We start from the raw sequence: 21,866 nt of genomic DNA on the forward strand, positions 1-21,866 counted from the left end.
ATTGAGGGTTTAGGTATAGGGTTTAGTTTATAGGTTTTAGGGTTTAAGGTTTAGGGTTTAGTAATATATTAAGGGTTTAGGGTTTAGCATTATGGTTTAGTAAGATATTAAGGGTTTATAGTTAGTATTTAGTAAGATATTAAAGGTTTAGGGTTAGTGTTTAGTAAGATATTAAGGGTTTAGGGTTTAAGGTTTAGGGTTAGGGTTTAGTAAGATATTAAGGGTTTAGGGTTTAGGTTAAGGGTTTAGGGTTAGGGTTTAGGGTTTAGTGTTTAAGGTTTAGTAATATATTAAGGGTTTATGGTTTAGCATTACAGTTTAGTAAGATATTAAGGGTTTAAGGTTAGGGTTTAGTAAGATATTAAGGGTTTAGGGTTTAAGGTTTAGGGTTTAGGGTTTAGTAAGATATTAAGGGTTTAGGTTAAGGGTTTAGGGTTAGGGTTTAGGGTTTAGGGTTAGGGTTTAGTAGGATATTAAGGGTTTAGGGTTTAGAGTTTAGGTTTAGGGTTTAGGGTATAGGATTTAAGTTTAGGTTTTAGGTTTTAGGGTTAGGGTTTAGGGTATAGGATTTAGGTTTAGGGTATAGGATTTAGGTTAAGTTTTAGGTTTTAGGGTTAAGGTTAGGGTTTAGGCATTAAGGGTTTTAGGGTTTCTACTTTAAACGTACAAATCAGTGATTCAAATGTACAAATCAATGTAGAAATCGTACCCTTCATAAGTACATATAGTTGTAACATTTAGACTTCAACATTAAACATCGTTGTACAATTTAGCAAACTTGATTACAAATCTTGGTAACTTTATAAATCATAAATCTCTACTGCATTAAATATATAAATCGTTGCTGCTTTAAATGTTTAAATCATAAATCATAAATCACTACAATGATTTACCTTTGTTATGAAAATATGTGTCATTCATTTATAAAAGAAACGTTGTTTCACATCCCGCTCGTTGTCAAAAATCGATATGCCTTGTGAGACCTAGATTTCTGTTGACGATTTATGCAATTTACGCAATGGCGTCTATGCCGGCCACAACGATTTGCCTTTGTATAGAAAATATTGGAATAGTATAACGCAAATCGCGGTTATAGTAACATACTATCGATTTGCGAGATATTGTTTTGTTTGTTAAGATCGATTTGTAAGCTATTATGCTGAATTTTCGTATCGATTTGTAATATATTATGTGATATGTATATCGATTTGTAACATATTATGTGTTTTCTAGTGTCGATTTGTATGATATTTTTATTATGATATTGAAACATGTGTGTGCGACATTTATATCGTTGCACGATTGTGGTGGCGATGTGTGTATTCAAATCACTGTTCATTTAGCGATTAAAATTGAAATCGCTTTGCAGCGTCGTAGATGTCATTAAATTGCTGCCTCTTGAATCGCTATTGTCAACACACATATACGATAAGTCATTTCTTTTATTGGCACGACAAATAACAACTCAATGCATAGTATAGTGTGATGCAACTGACGATAACATGAAGAATGATGTGCATATAGATTTAATTTTGCATGGTCGGCAGGAAGAAATCCTTTTGCCTCATAAGTGCACGTAGTTTTCATTCTCCTTCTCTTTCCTTTGCTTTTCCTTCTCTTTGTCATCCTTCTTCTTCTTTTTCATCTTTAGTTCTTCCTCATCTTTCTTCGTTTACTTTTCATCTTCAATATCTGATGAATTAGGCTCCAGATAATAAATATCCAACAATTTGTTCTTGTCTTTTTCATTATCAATGTTCTTTACATAGCCCTCATATATATCGGATTGGCGGATGATTTCTCCAAGAGTCATCCCCTCAAACGATGAAGGTTTTCTTGTCTTACGAATTGTAGTCATTGCTAACCCGCACAACACATAATTTTAACTGCATCATTGTATGTTACAACCGCTTTCCAAATTATATATTATTACAAATTATCACATTCATTATATAATCACCAGCATTACAAGCCATGGTAATATTTAGCTTCATAAATAAACATCGTAGTACGCTTTAGAAAAATTAAGTACAAATCGAGGTAACTTCATATTTACATATCGCTACTGCATCAAACATATAAATCGTTGTTGCTTCAAACGTATAAATCATCGTACAAATCACACCCTTCATAAGTACATATTGTTGTAACGTTTTTGCTTCCTAAGTAAACATCGTAGTACGATTTAACAAACTTAAGTACAAATCGTGGTAACTTCATAAATCATAAATATACATGACTACTGCTTCAAACGTATAAATTGTTGGTGCATCGAACATACAAAACTCTCCTTTAAATGTATAAATCATTGTAGAAATCAAACCCTTCATAAGTATATATCATTGTAAATCATAAATCGCTACTACATTAAATGCATAAATCGTTGCTGCTTTAAATGTATAAATCATGAATCATAAATCGTAAATCGCTACTGATTCAAACGTATAAATCGTTGCTACATCAAACAAATCACTATTGTATTAAATGTATAACTCTTTGTTAATTTCAAACTTACAAATCATTATAGAAATTTAGCCTTCATAAGTACATATTGTTGCCTTTCACGACTCTTGTTTGAGTATGAAAATAAGTGTTATTTAGCATCTATAGTACAACCACTTGTAAGATTTAGCATTCGGATTTACAAATCGATTTGTTTACCTAATAAAAACTTACACAAAAATCACCTTCTAAGACACAAGTTTTGCTAATTCGACAGTGGAGGAGAAACACCTAGAAGGTAGATGCAGCCGATGGTGGCAACGATGCTCCGGCGACAGCAGACGATGACAAAGGCTGCATCGTCAAAGGGAGCTCATGTTAGAGTAGATGGTGCATCATCAAAGGGTGATCCAGAATGTTTAGGGTGACATATTGCAAGGAGCTCCTGTTAAAGCAGAGGAGTTTACTCCTTAGGGCAAAAATGATGATGATTTTAACCCTTTCTAGCAGGAGGACATTTTTGTCCTTTAATCGAAACATCATTTTATGGTGCCAATGGCGGGAAAGGGTACTTAAGTATTTGCAAACTCTGGCAGGAGGACATTTTTGTCCTTTACCCGAAATGTCATTTCATGGCGCTAATGATGGAAAAGGGTACTTAAGTCTTTGCAAATGCACCGAACTTCGATGCTAAGTGATGCAGACACACACGGGAAAATGAACCCCATGTTCTTACATACATGGTGCTCATTCAGACCCAAGAACACACACCTGTGTGTTTCGGGGGAGAACATATAACTTGCATTGAATGAGTATTAATATATATATATATATATGATGGTTCTGTCCATTTTCTCATTTTGCCCCCTCAAAATCATATTTTTTGGTATTTTTTCTCACATCTAACACCATAGACGTGATCTAGTGGGAACCGGCTTTTGGAGCACTAGAATCTGACCTGTATATAGGTTTTTTCAGTGATCCAAAATCAATGGCTATAAAGGAATCATTTTTTTTAACTCATAAAAATATTTTTTTTGTCAAAAAAATATAATCAAAGTGTGAATTCCCACAAAATCGAGTATGTTAAACACATCTAACAATTCAGATATATTATAAAACACTTCAAACTATAGGAAAGAATGTAGCAGAACAAAAAAAGTGGGCTTAATATGTTCAGTTTTCTCTCTCTCTCTCTCTCTATATATATATATATATATATATATATATATATATATAGAGAGAGAGAGAGAGAGAGAGAGAGAGAGAGAGAGATGCATAGCTACTCATTATCACTCGTGTTTTTTTTTTAACAAAAAAGACTTTTACTGATGATGGACGCTCAGCCTGAGTGACCTTTGTTTGAGCACCTAATTACTAGTCAACAACTATCAGTTTTAGTATATATATATATATATATATAAAAGGTAAAAGTAAATTTTAAAAATTATGAGTTTGTGTATGAAATTTCGTTTTAGTGACCAACAAAACAAAACAGGACCTGACACTTTATCATTTAGAGCTGTCAACTGATTGAAAATGGTGGTTTTTTTTTTTCCGGCCATCAAAAAGCCAAAGAGAAAAAGGAAACAGGAAGGATTAGGAACCAAGCAATGAGAGAGGCTTGGGTAAATTGAGCGGTCTAAATTTGATAATGGACATGGGGAATGGTTGGCTGGCCACCGCATCTGCTTTTCGTGAGAAGGGTCAGATCCCACAAAACAACAAGTAGTCAAAGGCAAAGCCCTAATATCGTTTCAAACAACCCACTACAACCGTCCCACACAACGGTAGAGGCGGGCTCTCCAACAAACGGAGAGAGAGAGAGAGAGAGAGAGAGAGAGAGAGAGAGAGAAGGGTTCCTCAAGCAAAATATTTTTCCTAAAAAATGACTCTTATATCATCCATCATTCCCAAAGAATCCATCGTCCTCCAAACCCTCGTGTTATTTCTTCCAAACGTGGCCACTCCTTGGGTTTCATGGGCCCTAGCCTGCTCAAACATGCACAACTATAATTATCTATGCTAAACCAGTTTGACTTTCAAAGATGTCGCAGCACCCATCCCAAGAGTGGAGTCCCAGTCAATGGCTCTAAGCATTTTCGAGGCTCGTAAGCAGCGCGCGGTTTGACAAAGGCCATTGGGTCGAATTTGTTTATTGAGCTTGAACGATCAGCATATTGGTTTAGCCCTCAAGTTGGCTCAAAATGATGACCCTGACCCAGTTGACCCAGTTCTAAATGAGTCAATGGTCGGTCGGAGATGAATGGGTCATTTCAAGCTATGGAGGGGACATAAGATGCCAAAGTCCATAAATACCATTGGGGGCAGCAAAGCAAATAGTGAAGGATAGGTATTGTGGGGGGAAGAAACAAAAAATGAAGGGGTCGTCGCCGCGTGGATCTCACAAGAACGTGTCCTCACATCCCGGCTTCCAATCCCTGCCAACCCTTTTCTTCTCTCTCTACCAACATTCCCTCTCATTTTTTCTCTCTTCCTATTTCTGTCTCTCTCTCTCTCTCTCTCTGGATTGAAAACCCTCCACAATCTTATTTCCTTTCTTCTTCATCCGCACCACCAGCGTTCCGTGCCTGCAACAGAACCCATAATGGTGAGAGCCTCCTCCTCATATCTTTTATCTCTTTTCCCAAACTCTTTGTGGCTGTTTCTATATATGTGGGGCACTGCAGAACCATTGTTTTTCTTTTGCAATTTGTTTTGTCGGATCTAAGTTGGGTTCTCTCGTATCTTTGATTCTCTAGCCTTTCCCACTGCAGGCTATCTTTGGCTTGCTCTTCTTATAGTATGGTATTATTTGCATCCATAATAGCAACTCCCCAACAAAAGCGCATCATTGTTTTCCTAATATGGTTCTAAGTTACTTCTGCAACCAAGGCACATTTAATTGTTCTTTAGAAAGTTTTCTTTTTACCCCTTAAAAACATATGACACAACTCTCTTTTTTTTCTCCTTACATTGTCTGTGGGTGGGTACCATACTTTTTGTGGTTTTCCTAAACGTCTTTCATTTTTCTTGGTAGCTCTTCGTTATATTTCCGTCCTTTGGATGCATTTTTCATATACAAAACCCTGTTTGTTTCGATGGTCTTCCACAAACGAGTACCACAAACTTGACTTGGTGATTTGAATATTTTTGCTTTTCATGTTCTGACAAGTACCTCATATGTTACATCCTTCCCTCCATAAAGGCCTTCCCTCACATATGTTCTAATAGTTTTACCTACGTTGATACTACCCCCCAAAAAAAGTAGTCTTATTGCCTTACTAAAATCATCTTAGCGTTTTACCTCCATGGTTCATTGCTACCAAATGCTGCATATCCTACGATCTTCCTAAAAAGAAGACGCCATTTTGTATTACCTTTTTTTGTACACTGGACTCATTTTTTTATTGGCTTTTTTTTTCTTTTCGTTTTTTATGTACAATAGCTTCTCTTGTTTTGGTAGAGAACTTAAAGGGTTTTAAATTGATCCTTATCTCTCATTGGTGTTCCCAATATTGTTCTTTTCTTCCCTTCGCCCCCAACCCCATTGGTGCAATATCTAACTGTTGGCCTGCTGCGATTTGCGTTAGCTTCTCTTTTTGTTACATGTAGGTTTTAGTGATTTCAAATTGTGATCATTTTACTTCATTGGTGTTGTTGCATCTTAAACTCCTACCTGAAAAAGGGAACTGAATGGCTTAAAATGCGCTGGTGCAGGCGAATTCGAAATCAGGAATGGCTGTCAATGATGAGTGCAAACTCAAGTTCCTGGAGTTGAAGGCCAAGAGGAACTACCGATTCATTGTGTTTAAGATCGACGAGAGAATTCAGCAGGTGACGGTGGACAAGTTGGGGCAGCCAACGGAGAGCTACGACGACTTCACCGCATGCATGCCGCCGAATGAGTGCCGATACGCCGTCTTCGACTTTGATTTCGTGACCGAGGAGAATTGCCAGAAGAGCAAGATCTTCTTCATAGCATGGTACATGTTATTAGGTTTTCTTTCTATCCATCTTTCATGCGCAATCTAGTTTTTTAGTTCTCACCATTACCACCACCACCACTATCACAATTAGAGCAGAATGTAAATTATTGGTTATCCCCCATCATCTCAGTCATATATGCTATCCCATCATTATCATCAACATTGTGGTTACGGTACAAACGTTATGCAGATCAGGTGATATGCCAAATCACATATCTCAAATGTTTTTGGTTTCATTACGATCACCATCCATTATGCACATAGTCCGGCCCACACTAACGTGATGTGATCATCATCAGCCCCATGGGCTGTACCTGCTATTTGTCGCTAGAATGGATAGTGCTGATGCCGAAAACAATGGCGGTCGGTGATTTGGCAGTTCACCTTATCTGTTCATCATTATACATCAAAATGCGAGTTATTATTTTGTGCCCATCATCTCCAATATCAAACTTATTGATTTTTTTTTTTTTGAGAGAGGCATTCATAAAGAGAAAGAGAAGGGGGTGCTAAAAGGAGTAACACCATCACAGCCTGAAAACTTTGATATCTTTTTGTCCTATCCATCTTTAACATCATCCTGCAAACATTGTGTAGGCCCCTTACACATCATTACGACCATGACCCTCAAAATATTGTCTTCTCTTTGTCAGCATCATCTTGATCCAATCAATCTGCAAATTTATTTCCCACTGTTGCCACCACCATTATGAATTACAATAACTGTTGTCAGCTTGTTGATATCATTGCCTAATACATGGTGAAAGTAACAAAAGAAAATAAAGATGTTCCAAGATCTCTTTATGGTTTGCCCGTTGAAATTTTGTACAACATTAGACTATCCTAAAATTCTTGAATTTAATGGGAAACTTATAAAATAAATCAAAACTTATTGAATAAGAACATAACTAGTATATCTCAACCAAGTTCGGAAAAAGTTGCCATCTTTAAGAAAGTTAACGCCATCTACAATCAGTGCAAGGAGTTTTAATGATTTTTTTCAGCAGAGAATGAGCCCAGTCACTACTATAGTCTTCTTCGTGAGTGGATTCAATGTGATAGGTCACAAGTTATAGTAACATATGTTGTATCGGTGCAATTATAGAGACTAAAACCTAAAAATATCTAAAAAAAAAGCGAAGAATCATATTTCGAAACACCCATTCAAGTGTCCTTAAATAGAGTTCAAAAGGTGCTGTAAAAAGACACATCTTTTGAATTCAAAGTCATGAGCCTTGAGGAGGAAGGAGAACCCATGACATTGTAAGAGGAAAGCTAATGACTCTCCATAAAAGAACCCTCGGTTAAATGTCATAAAGCCAAGATTATATCTTATCAAAATATTTTACAAAATCTAAATAATTATAATATATCAATTATTTCAAAATTTTACACATCTATTGCTGCTCATCTTGATCACTTCCTCTCGTTCCCTCTCGATCTCTCCTATCAATCTACTGTACGTTATCAGATTGTTAAAAAATTGTGTGTTTATTTAAGCTATAAGGCATACTGGGTAAGATTTATAGATCTACACCAATTCCAACCTTATTTCATAAAATAAAATACCTTGTCTTTCTTAGCTTCCTACAGTTTGAATTTTAAATGATTTTCATGCCATATCCTAGCCTAAATATTGTGTTTGAAGATAAAAAAGGAAGCCAAAGAAATGCCTAGGAATATGATCTTTTGATAATCTAGAATATCATTGTTTTTTTTTGTTATTCTTGTTAATTTTTATGTGGGCAAGGATCCCAAATGCAAGCTTTTAAAGACTTCCATAGTTATCAGAGTAACAGGTGACATTGTTCTGGGAACTACCAAGTACTACAACCTAGGTTCCTTCTCTTTTTTTTTTTTTTTTGAACATAGGTACTGTTTCTGACGGATTGAATCATTAAGCAAAATTTGCAAGATCGGCTTCCATGAAAATATTAAGTTATCTGTAAACTTGGTATGGTCCAGATTAAATTGAGAGGTACAGAAAATTAACTTGCACTTCACTGTGGAAAATAGTAGCATTTAGTGAATGAAGAATTGACTAGATTTATCCCTTTGGCTAACTGAATTTCGTGTAGATCACACAACGTACATGCATGGAACTGTACATAGAGATAAGGACATCTAAATATTCAGGTGGAAAGAAAGTGCTTGCAATTTCTATGTAGATTATCCAAGGTATTTGCATAAACATCAGTGAATGTTTGAAGAGTTAGATTTGGTCGGTGTGACTTGAACCCACGTTGGAAAGCATGTGGGCCCATTGCTTGTGATCACAGGCCAATGTGGCTCCTGAAACATGGATTTGATGAAACGATCCAAGGTTAGGCTTTGAAAATTTTGCTGTCCAAGTTTAGGTCTTCAAAATCTTGTTTTTTCCTATAAATCTAGCATTCTTGTGCATCTTCAAGAACTTGGCTTTTTAACCTATCTATACTTCTTGCTGGTTGTTTGCACTACTTGTATGAGGTACTATGAAACTCGTAGTCTCAGTCTCGATCAATTCAAGGACCATTTTATCAAGTTGAGTCTTTGTTTTGCCACTGATAAGAATAATTGACGATAATCATGATAATAATCATGGATATTGACGTATTGTATCCTCCTGAAGTTGCTTCCCTTACTGCTACTGTATCCTACAAAGTACAAACCGATTCAAAAGGGGAAAACAGTAATGGGAGAAAAAGAAGGAAATAGCAGGTTTCAAAGTCTGTTCTCGTCGTGCGTCATTGTCTTGTTACTTTTATTATCATCATACCATGTTACAAAAGTGGGATTCAAATAAGTCAAAATGATATGGTGGAGGGAGGCAACCTCACCAATAACCTTTGTATTTTGTGAAGGTCACCTGACTCATCCAAAGTGAGGAGCAAGATGTTGTATGCTAGCTCCAAGGACAGATTCAAGAGAGAGCTAGACGGTATTCAAGTTGAATTGCAGGCCACAGATCCTAGTGAGATGGGGATTGACATCATAAGAGGCCGTGCCTTATAGAGCTCAGCACCACAATTTTTTCCTCCTTAAAAAAAGATTGCATTTTTGCTCACATTCGTTCTTTATGTTTTGGCCTTTCAGGTGGAGATTTTACCAAGAAATGTGTGGTTAATGTTTTATTATTTTCTATTTTTTTTATATGTTGGAAACTCTTTAAATTTGGGTACATCTTTGTGGACCTTCATGAGCATGGGAATTCGTAATGAACTTCTATTCTTTTGTTGATAGCCAGGGTTTCATTGTATGGTATCATTAACTCCAATATTTACAAGGAGATTCTCGTGTTTGAATGAAAAAGTGAAACTAGAGTGTTGTGCAATTATAGAATGCCATTGCGGTTGAAGGGAAAGTTTTATAAAATGATTATTAGGCCCGCTTTACTATATGGTACGGAATGTTGGGCTGCCAAGAGACATCATATTCAAAGAATGAGTGCAGTTGAGATGGATGTGTGGAAATACAATAAAAGATAAGATTCAGAACGAGGAGATACGTAAGAAGGTAGGCGTTGCACCCATTGAAAATAAGATGAGAGAGAATCATTTACGGTGGTTTAGACATATTCGGCGAAGGCCTAATGATGCTTCAGTTAGAAGGATGGAGAAATGGAAAAATATATTAGTTAAAAGAGGTCAGGGTAGGCCTAGGAAGACATGAATGAAGATGATAGGAAACAATATGAATGCTTTGAACCTCACCGAGGACATGGTATTGGATAGAAATGATTGGAGGAGAAGGATTCATGTGGAAGACCCAGAATGATTTTCTTTTTTGGTTCATATCGCCGACCCCAATTGTTTTAGGATGAAGGCATAGTTGTTGTTGTTGTTGTTGTTGTTGTAGATTCTCGTGTTTGAATGGAAGTTTGTGGGGCCCGTAGAAATGCATGGGCCTACATGCATATCTGCAGGAACCCCCAACTTCTTCAGTACACAAATGTGCACTTGGTGAATGGTTAAAGGAAAACTTAAGCATTTTGTTATTTTATAGTTCTTCATGCAACTTCTCAAGTTCATTTTCCTTATTTCACTTGGTGAATTGTTAAAGAAAAACTCAGGTTTTTTTTTTGCAAAATAGTCTCTGCCTTATCTGGGATTTGCAAGTAGTCTCTGCCTTAAGAGATTTTGTAAATTGGTCCCTACTCTTGCACTGTTAGTGCAAAATAGTCCTTACCAATTTTGCAAAATCTCATAAGGTAGGGACTATTTTGGAAATCTCCGAAAAGGCCGAGACTATTTTGCAAAAAACTTAAAATCATTTTGGTCTAGTTTTACCCATCCTGTAATCAACAATTGTGGTATTACAGCTTACAAAAAGATAATATAATTGCCAACTCAAGGGTATGTTTTGCTCTCACACGAAACAGGGCCAAGATCATGAATCTGTTTTGATCACTTCATGAACTTTTCTTCATTCTTTTCATTATGCCAAAAATGACAAAGTAACTTGTTGTTATGATATAAACCAAGACAACCAAACTACAAGTTAAGATGGTTATGCTTCAACTTGACTGTATCTGCTCCCCAAACATGTCCAGAAGATGGGACGGCCCCACTACCATCTAGTTTGTCACATTTTTTTTTGTATGATCTGGGAGAATAAAATTGGATCTGATGTTTAGGATCTACATGCTAGATCGAAATCAACACTGGGCCGGTGGATCCAGATCCTATGCTTGGTATAGGTGGAACCCTGTGCTCATTGCTGGTTTTTTTACTCGATTTAGCCAGGTCTAACCTAGTCGTACTCTATGTTGTCAAGCTCTCTCAAGCATACTGGAACAAGCAGGTCCAGGTTGTGATCCAAGCAAATCAAGTCCAAATCTAGCCATCCAAAAGTTAGGTCTGCTGTGGCCTAATATAAAGGGCCGACAACATTATCCCCTACTCTTTAGCAAGGTTGTTAAATGCGATGAGGCGAAGCGAGGCGTTGAGCATGTTATGAAGCGAGGCGTAATCCTCGAGGCGTTGGAGCGTAAGCTTCATGATCAAAATAATAAAATAAGCTTCAAGACCATTGTCCTCTCACACATACCATCAAACACTTGGCGTGCATGGCGTCAATAGCTCCGTGAGCTCGATTGGCGATCTATAGGGTCATTTGGCAAGAAGATTAAGTTGGCAATATTTTTTGTTAAGTCCAGCCTTTTCAATCTTATCGACTTCCAACAATAACATATTAATCAGACTCTCATTTCTACGCACCACTCCTTGGTTGTCCTTTTTGGGGTTTCTCATCATCCAGATTACTTATGGCTCTGATGCAGTGCCCTGATCAAAGTCCCAACATAGAATCAGTTTGAATTATCTATTCCCTGTCTGATGGTTCAATGAAAACATTGAGATGATAAGAAACATTACGCCAACATGCAGGGTGGCCTTCTATTATAGGACATGAACTGATTATAAGGACAAGCAGAGCATGTGAGGAGAAAAGAAAAATGATATACAAGGAAAAAAACATTCTATAACAGAAAGATGGCATTCACAATAAGTGATACTTGCGGACACCCATCCAATACTACAACAGATCCATGATGATACTGCATGATTCTGAAGCAAATTGTCAATGCAACAAGGTGTATAATTTCAAAATATAGTTAAAATCATTCAAACAACAAAGGTTATGGTAGAATTCTTAAAATATGGTTTGCTGCCAATAAAAAAGGTCACACCAATTTCACGATCACAGTACCACTACAAAGTGTAAAGAAAATAGCTGGAAAATTAAATTGAACTCACATGATTGTTGGCTGTAAGAACAGATGCAATACATAAATCAGCTAGCTCGTGAATTTCCTCCATGTTATGCTATTTCATCTTATTAGTACATCAACAAGTTGTACAAAGGAACACAACTGCACTAAAGATTGCCATCATTAGTTCTGAACCCGATAATTGATATCACCACACATCACAAAATCAGTCGATCCTAGAAAGTTTAGTGCGAAATTTGCAATGAAGAAGCTAGAAAGACACAACTGCAATGACGCCAACAAGAAAAGGCAATTTATACGATCGTGCAAATAGAAAAACTCCATGATTTTTTTTGGTATCAAAGAAAATGAACACTCATTTCCTGAATTGTCGCAATAGAATAATTCCAACTATTAAACCAATCAACAAAAAACAACGAATGACAACAAGCCCAAATATTGTATACAATAATTCAACATAAATAAGGAAAACATGGGAAATTTTGGCTAAGATGATAAAATTACGGATGCAATTGGTAAGAAACTCATGGAAGACATGACAGAACCTGTCAGAAACAAGAACAAATCGTTGATTCGTTTGATCCTGAAGAGCTTCAGCGAGCAACATACGCTCCGCATCAATCATGCTCGCCTCTCCCCAAGCTACCTACATCCCCACCCAAATAATCACAAACTCAAACCATCGAAAGCAACAATATAACCAATTCATCTACCGCCGATCAATCAAGGAAGGGAGAAAAAAAAAGAAGCCCAAACCTTAATGCTATGATTCAAATGGCGCCCGTAGCAATAGGAGCACATGGTCATCGTGTGGTCAAAGACAAATTCGGGCCTCGAGTGCACGTAAATGGAGAACCTCTCCTCACCTGCACTCTGTGCCCTAGACCCTTCATACCGGAGCCCCGAACAAAAGAACCATCCATAAAGGGAGAACAATGGGATACCTTGAAGAAATGCTGCCAGAGAAAATCGAGAGGAAGGTGTCGTCGGGCGAGGAAGAGGAAGGCAATCATCGGGGGGGGGGCACTAACCGGCGCGCTGAAAGTAGCCGGGATCGGCGGGCTGGGCGCGAATCGGGTTTTTTTGCTTTACATGATGCGTAAGCCTTAGAGGCGAAGCGCGTCTCAATGAGAGGCGTGCGCTTCACCCATGTGAAGTGTACGCTTCAAGACTTAAACGCCTCAGTACCTTGAGCGTGCGCTTCGCCTCTGAGGCGTACGCTTCAGGTACTGAGGCGTACACCTCTCACAACACTGCTCTTTAGGGTTGTGCAAATCAAGTCATTTTATATGACATATATTCCCCACCGCGATCTCACTTGATGGCGATATGTGTGTGGTCCCCACTCACAGTTCCAAAATGAGATGTGCAGTGGAGATTGCACACAACTGTTGATCGGTTATATTCAATGTGAACTTATCAGCTCTCACCCTAGGGCACTAAAGGGGAGTAGGTAGGGGTGTCAACGGGTCGGGTTTACCAGGACCCGACCCGGACCAAACCCTATAGGGTCCAGGTATGGTGACAAATAATAAGACCCAATTAAGACCTGGGTCTGCACCTGAAGGCCCGATTAATACATGGACCTGGGTATAGTTTTTGAAATTTTATACCAGACCAAGATCCGATTAAGACCCACAGTTTTCAATGTAAAAATGACAAAAAATATTATTGTATCGGCTATGGTCCGGGTCTGGTTCATGTAGTTCTTATCAGGTCCAAGTATAGTTTTCCTTATAGTAGACTTGGATCCGGACCCAATACCATACCCAAAAATCCAATCCAAGTCTGATTCCACCAGGGTCCGAACCATACCCGACTTTCCCATATAAGTAATGGTTTGGGTCATAGTCAGGCCAAACATATAAAAACCTAAACCCGGCCATATTTTTTTTCATAAATCCCAGATTTGCATTATTCAATCCACCGGTCGGGGCTTAACTTATGCTACCTGCATAAAAAAATTTATTGGATCGTGTTCGGGTCAAAATAAAAAAATTCAAGTCTGATCTGACCCGACCTTACCAATTTCACCTGACTTGACCGACCAGACCTGGTTGACTTCACCTGACTTAACCCAGTCAGACCAGACCTGGTTGACTTCACCTAACTTAACCCAGTCTGACCTGACCCGTGCGTGAACGACTTTATGAAATAAATGTGACCCTTTTAGAACATGTTTTAAATTCAATAAAACAAATAGATTGGTTTTCCTTTTGGATCAATATTATATTTTTTCACATAAAATACATACATACATAATATGATTGCTTAATTTGATTAATGACAAACAATAAGGTGGCTACATAATAGAAAATAAGCAATTGTCATCTTTGTTTCCTAAACAAAACACACAGAAAATGTAAAAAATCAATTTGTTCAATGATTTACATCAACATAACAAAGTAATTAATGACAATGAAAAAGATGAAAATGGAATTCTATGTCTATAAGTCCATGTGTTCCTTAACAGATGCTTCAACCAATAAGAAGATTTTCCTGCAAAAAATATGGTTGTATATTTAGAACTGAATAAAAAATAAATGTAAAAATAGGTATTCAACCAAAAACATATATATATATATATATATATATATATATATATATATATATATATATATATATATATATATATATATATTTGTGAAAAGAATACCTGATTAGAGAAATTCCAACAAAATTGATTAATATTCTGCACATTATTTTTCTTTATAACTGTAGAAATAATTAAAAAATATAAACATATAATGAGAAAAATGACAAATCAATACACTAAAATTAAATAAAAACTCATGACACATTTTGTAATTGTCTGCAGATGTAGAACTTGGCATTCTTGAACCATGTTGTTTTGAAAATGATTCGCCTGTATAAAATGACACTTAAAAAATTAGATAACCTATCAAACAATCAAGTAATTTAAAATATCAAAAAAATGACTTACCAACTTTTAAGCAATCTTGTTCATATATTAAAGCTTGCACAATTTCCTCATTTAATGAATTCCTTTTCTCACCAACTACTCGACCAGAATGTCCTCTCTGATGCAACAGTAGAGGCAAGAACTACTAAACCAACCAGAGCTGCCATAGACAAATTTGGATATCTTGGAGAATTTTTTTGCCACCAATGCAAAATATCAAGGCTATGTGATGTCGGACATAAACCTTCTTCCAGATATATATCCAAATATGTTTTCAAGTGTTGGTTGTGTGAACTATCATTTAGAAACTGGACAAACGCTTTCATATAATTGATACTTTCGTATCACATGAATTAGATAATGACTCATCACTAGGTCCACATACACTGATATTTTCAACTTTAGTACCACGAATTAACAAAACAAGTTGCATATCTATAATAAAACTCATCAATCGGATCGCAAAATCCCTTCACGTGATCCATTGCTTCATCACCTTCAGTATAAATTTGCTTATAATAAAATTCCACGAGCCTTAATTTGTAAATTGGATCCAAACAAACTACTACTGCAAATTGAGCTGCACATATTCCAATACTTATCTATTTTTCTCTCATGCTAAAAGCCATAGAAGAGACAAAATGATCATGACTTTTGCACCATTTTTTCAATAAAGTTTTGATATGACAAAATTCAAGAAAATAAGTGTTTGATGTTGGATACTTAGCCCAAGAAAAAACATTTGAATTGGTAGCAAAAATTTTCAAATGTTCACAAATTACTCTCTCTTTCCCATTTACTCTTTGTTGGAATCTTGTCCTTTATAGTTTGTTCAATATAACCCTAACGGAAAAATGCTTAATTGTATTGTAATGCAACATCTAGCATGAGATATATAGAACTCCATGTTGGATTAACCACCACTAAAGTAGTGATGGTTATCCACGATGTAGATACACCCTCCATCCGAGGTGATCCTTCCGATAAATAAGCACATGATCAAGAGGGAACGGTTACGCAAACCGTTCCCACCCTGTGCTCTATATATATGGGTACCATGAGATACCCAAATACATGAGAAATACAGGGAAATCGACAAAGAGGTTTTTCTTCTAAGTTCTTACCTCTCCATACAGTCAATTTCCATCAGCAGGGAATAGATCCTGCTTGCCGGTTGCATAAAGAGAGTCTGCGCTCGTGGAGGCTGCAGCCCGGCTGAGGAGAAACCATTCCTTCCTTGATCAACCACTGCTCACCGACTCTCCTCTGCACCAGTCGACCTCCACCATCGGCAATAGCCACAGTCCATCAATGGCTACATCAGGTTCAAAGTCTCCCTTGTTTGTTTTTTGTTTAACACAGTTTTTGCTGTGTATTTTTCATGTTCCTACGTAGGCTACCGGTAAGGAGGAGCATACCCCAACAATGGGTTATGGGCCCACACCCTGCATCCTCTGCGCGGGGTGTGTATTGGTCGTCTGGCTGTGCAGGTTGCCGTGGGGCGCCGTTGTAGCTGGTCACCGGCGACTGTCGCCGTAGGACGACAAAACAAAAGAAAGAAAGAAAGGGGCTGCAGGAGCATCAACCATTGTCGGTGGAAGCCGCAGAATGTTGCCGATCTAATGGCAGGCATCTATACGACACTGCACAACGATTTAAAACATGTTTCCTCTATCGTCGGGCGAGGAGAGGTGCAGCACCGGTCTGGGCTCCGTGAGGGTCGCTGACAGGTATGGCAACATTGGTCATCGACAGGTGCGACGATTTGGGTCGTCGACAGGCGACATGGGTCACCGATGGCAATTTGGGTTAACCCTAACCCCCCTTTTGCAGAAAATAGAAAACCCTCAGGTTTTCTGTTTTACAGTTTCATTTTTAATCGGATGGAACGGATCGGGTCCGATACCGGGTCAGACTCGGATTCGGTTCATGCCGGGTCCGACCTGGATCAAGTTAAAACCAGGCTAGACCCGGATCCGGTTCATGCCGGGTCCGACCGGATCAACTCAAACCCCATGTCAGATCCAAAACCGGTTACAAACTGGGTCTGACTCAGATCTGGTTAAAGCCAGGTCTGACTCGAATCCAGTTTGAACTGGTTCTGACCCAAACCCAGTAGGGTCCAGGCGCTATTTGGCCTGAACCAGATCAGGGACTGATTCGGTCCTTTCCGGGACCGGTTCAGAGCCGTTTTTGACTGGTTCCTTCCAGTTTCTCACCGGTTCTAAGATGCTAAGACCCTGTTTTCATAAATATAAGAAAATACATGGATTTTGGCATACGGTTATAGGGTTTTTTTATGAACCTTTGTTTATACTTGACACTGGTTCATAAGGTTCAGAACCGGTTCAGATCCTTGGATAACTGGTTCAGAGCTATTTCAGACCGGTTCAGAATGTTTTCAGATCGGTTCGTGGGTCATATGACTGGTTCATCTAGTTTTTAGACCGGTTCGTGGGTCATATGACCGGTTCATCCAGTTTTCAGACCATTTCAAGGCGTTATTTCATATTGGCATTAAGGATAGTTAGATGACTTAGTATATTCATGTCACCAAAGTGACTGAATACACGTATGTCATCAAAGAATTTTAACACTGTCATTCAGTTTAAGCCGATATCAATATTGTACTTAGATTCGTGAAATGATAAATGACCCAAAGGTAGTTTTATCATATTTAGAATTTCAGTAGGGTAGAATAAGGTAAATGTGTTGAGATACATCGCATATGTGTATCCAAATGTACCTTGTGTCAATGGTCTAACTTCACAAGAACCTTAGTTTTATCGAATATGGTCGGCAGGCGAAGTGGTTTCGCGTGTCAGAGCTCTTACCAAAGTAAGACTCCGATGACCCCCTTCACTCGCCTAAAAATAAGCATATTAAAAGCCTTTATTCTTTTATTTTTTCTATTAAAGTTTTAGTCTCGTACAAATGCTTCTTGATACATGTCTTTTGTTGTGCAGTTTCTAGTCCTATGATTTTAGATGGCTCTAGTTGTATACCTTTTCTAGATGGATCAAATTTTATTGATTGGAAAGAGACTATACTTTTAACATTAGGGTATATGGATCTGGCCCTAATGATAGAAGAACCTGCTGCTCTAATTGATTAAAGAAATATTGATCAAAAGACTGCTTTTGAGAAGTGGGAGCGCTCAAATAGACTTAGCCTATTGCTTTTGTAATCTAAGGTGGCTAATAATATTCGTAGTGTCATACCACAATGTAGGACAGTTAGATAGTTTTTAAGTGTTATTGAAACACAATTTATGAGTTCAAATAAGGCCAGAGCCAGTACCCTGATGTCTAAACTCATATCTATGAAATATACTGGAGGGAAAAACATTCACCAGTATATTTTGGAGATAAAGAGCATAGAGTCTCAGCTAAATGACATGAAGCTCACCATCTCTAATTCTTTCCTAGTACATTTAGTTCTAACGTCCTTACCCTTGGAGTACGGACCTTTCAAAATCTCTTACAACACACATAATGATGAATGAACGCTCAATAAACTTATATTCAAGTGTGTTGAAGAAGAAGATAGGTTCAAAGAGGAGAAGGTGCAGAGTGCACATATGACTTCTCATGCATCCAAGGTAAAACCAAGGAAGAATGCATTTAAGAAAAATGATAGGAAGAAGCCAACAGGGGATAAGACATCCCAAGGCAAACAATCTGACTCTGATCCCATAAAGTGCTTCTTTTGCAAGAAGAAGAGACTCAGGAAGATAAATTGCATAAAGTAAAAAAGGTGGTTGGAAAAGAGAGGTAATTTGTCATTTGTTTCTCATGAATGTAATTTATTATAAATTCCTGAAAATAGTTGATGGATTGATTCTAGTGCTATTGTTCATATTTCCAACTGTCTACAGTTGTTCTTGAGCAGAAGGGAACCAACAATGCATGAGAAGAGCATCTATTAAGGAAACAAGATGCGTTCACATGTGAAGGATGTTGAAACCTGCAGGATTACTCTAGATACAGGCGTAGTTTTGGATCTTCATGATGTCCTTTATATTCTATCATATAGTAAAAACTTAATTTCAATTTTAAAATTGGATATTATTTTAAGTTTGAAAATTCCAAATTGTTCATTTATAGAAATTCAATTGAAATTGGTTTTGCATCAGTTTATGATGGTTTGTATAGATTGAACGTAAAAATCCAAAATCAGGAGTCCCTGACTTCTGAATACGCATTGGTTGAAAATAAACGTAGCTCGATAAATGATAAATCTTATATGTTTTGGCATTGAAGGTTTGGTCATATCTCTGAAAAGAGAATAAAGAGACTCATAAATGAAGGGATCTTGAAATCTCTAGGTTTTACCAACAATGACCCATGCCTTGACTGCATAAAGGCTAAGCATACAAACACATATAAAGAGGGTGCCAAACGCAGTAGTGAGATATTATAGATAGTTCATATAGATGCATGTGGACCTTTTACCCCCTGTTACACAGGCGAGAAATATTTTGTCACATTTATTGATGACTATTCACGATATATGTATCTCTACTTGATTTTTGAAAAATCTGATGTTTTTCAGATGCTTAAGGAATTTAAGAAAGATGTAGAGAAATAAACCTATAAAGTTATTAAAATAGTTAGGTCTGATAGATGTGACAAATATTATGGTAGGTTTACTGAGATGGGATAAAGGGAAGGTTCATTTGCACGATTTCTCAAAGAGAAAGGCATTGTGCCTCAATATACCATGCCTGGTAGTGCTTATCAGAATGGTGTAGCTGAAAAGAGAAATCATACGGTTAAAGAAATTGTCAGGGCCATGTTGAATTATTCAACACTTCCCATGAAATTGTGGGGTGAAGCCTTAAAGACTGTTGTGCATATTTTGAATAAGGTTCCTATGAAATCTGTGCCTAAAACTCTCTACGAGTTTTGGACAGGTAGGAAATCATCATTGTCTTATATGCACATATGGGGATGTCCTGCAGAGGCTAACCTGTATAATTATCACGTTAAAGCCTTTGATCTAAGAACAACCAGTGGATATTTTATTGGTTATTTAGAAAGATCAAAAGGGTACAAGTTTTATTGCTCATCTCATTCACCACAGATTGTTGAAACAGATAAGACAAAATTTCTTGAAGATGATTCAGTAGGATTAAGTGTGCTTCAAAACCTTGGTTTTGAGAAAGTATAGGATTCAGTTTCGTCACCTCTTAAGGAAAACACCAAAAGATACCGCATTATTATTCTTAATGATGATGTGGTTGATCATTCAGTTGTTGATGCACAAATCCAAAGTGAACCTATTGTGAACAATGCGGAAGAGCACAAACAAGATGATTAGGTTTAATCTGAACCTGAAGAATGACATGTTTGGAGATCCACAAGGATTAGGAGATCTGTCATACATCCTAATTATGTTGTGTACCTTTAGGAGCCTGATGATTTCATAGATATAGATGATAACCCGTTGACCTTTATGGAAGTTGTGGAAAACAAACAATCAACACACTGGATAGAAGCCATGAAAGAAGAGTTACACTCTATGGCTAAAAATCAAGTGTGGGATCTTGTCGAGTTACCTAAGGGAGCAAAACCCGTAGGGTATAAATGGGTCTTTAAGACCAAGAAGGACTCCAAAGGTAACATAAAGAGACATAAAGCAAGATTGGTTGCTAAAGGATTCACCCAGATAGAGGGCATTGACTACAATGAGTCATTTTCTTTTATCTCAACTAAAGAGTCAATGAGGATAATTTTGGCCCTTGTATCTCATTATGACTTAGAGCTACACCATATGGATGTGAAAACAACGTTTCTCAATAGAGATCTGAATGAAGAGGTATATATGGATAAACCTCTTGGTTTCTCTGAAAAAGATCGTCTAGTTTGCAAGATCAATAAATCAATATATGGACTTAAACAGGCCTCCTGATAGTGGTATATTGAATTTTCCAAAGTCATTGTAACTTTCAGGTTTACAAAAAATATTATTGATCAATGTATATACTTTAAGGAAAGTGAGTGTAAGTTCATTATATTGATGTTGTATGTGGATGGCATTTTACTTGCAACCAATAATATAAAGTTGCTTTTAGAGACAAAATAGTTTCTTGCATCACATTTTGATATAAAAGATATGTGTGAGGCTGCTTATGTTCTTGGCATTGAGATCCGTCGAGACAGAGCAAAAGGTTTTTTAGGCCTCTCCCAGAGATCCTATATAGATAACGTGTTAAAGCGATATGGGATGAAGAATTGTTCTCCTAGTTCAACACCCATATCAAAAGGTGACAAGCTGAGCCTAAAGGATTGTCCACAGGATGATATTGACAAAGCACAGATGAGTGCTTATTCATATGCATCAGTTGTTGGCAGCTTGCAGTACGCGCATACATGTTCTCGACCAGATATTTCTTTTGTAGTAGGGATGCTTGGCAAATTTCAGTCTAACCCAGGTTTATCCCATTGGAAGGCTACCAAGAAAGTCTTGCAGTACTTGCAAGGGATAAAAGACTATATGTTGATATATCATAAAGTTGATCACCTCGAGGTCATTGGCTACTCCGATACGGACTTAGGCGGATGCCTTGATAGTAGAAAGTCTACTACTGGGTACATCTTCTTACTTGCTGGGGGCGCAATCTCTTGGAGGCATGAGAAGCAGATGACCACTGCTGCCTACACCATGGAGTAAGAATTCATATCATTATACAAGACTACCTCGCAGGCTATATAGTCAAAGAACTTCATATCATAGTTAAAGGTGGTTGATTCCATTGGGAAGCCACTGAAGGTCTACTGTGATAATAAAGTTACGGTGT

At 37.4% G+C, this 21,866-nt stretch overlaps 1 protein-coding gene across 1 annotated transcript; it reads left to right on the forward strand.

Moving 5' to 3' along the window:
• Positions 1-6,165: 6,165 nt before the first annotated feature.
• Positions 6,166-9,655, forward strand: LOC149822226 (actin-depolymerizing factor-like). The gene is made up of 2 exons (XM_089980886.1): positions 6,166-6,428; positions 9,275-9,655. Exons 1-2 carry the CDS (start codon positions 6,181-6,183, stop codon positions 9,423-9,425), a joined length of 399 nt encoding a protein of 132 aa, XP_089837012.1. The 5' UTR covers positions 6,166-6,180; the 3' UTR covers positions 9,426-9,655.
• The last annotated feature ends 12,211 nt before the right edge of the window (positions 9,656-21,866 follow it).

Source organism: Nuphar pumila, chromosome 11, assembly GCF_984573655.1.
Source record: "Nuphar pumila chromosome 11, dmNupPumi1.hap1.1, whole genome shotgun sequence".
NCBI lineage: Eukaryota > Viridiplantae > Streptophyta > Magnoliopsida > Nymphaeales > Nymphaeaceae > Nuphar > Nuphar pumila.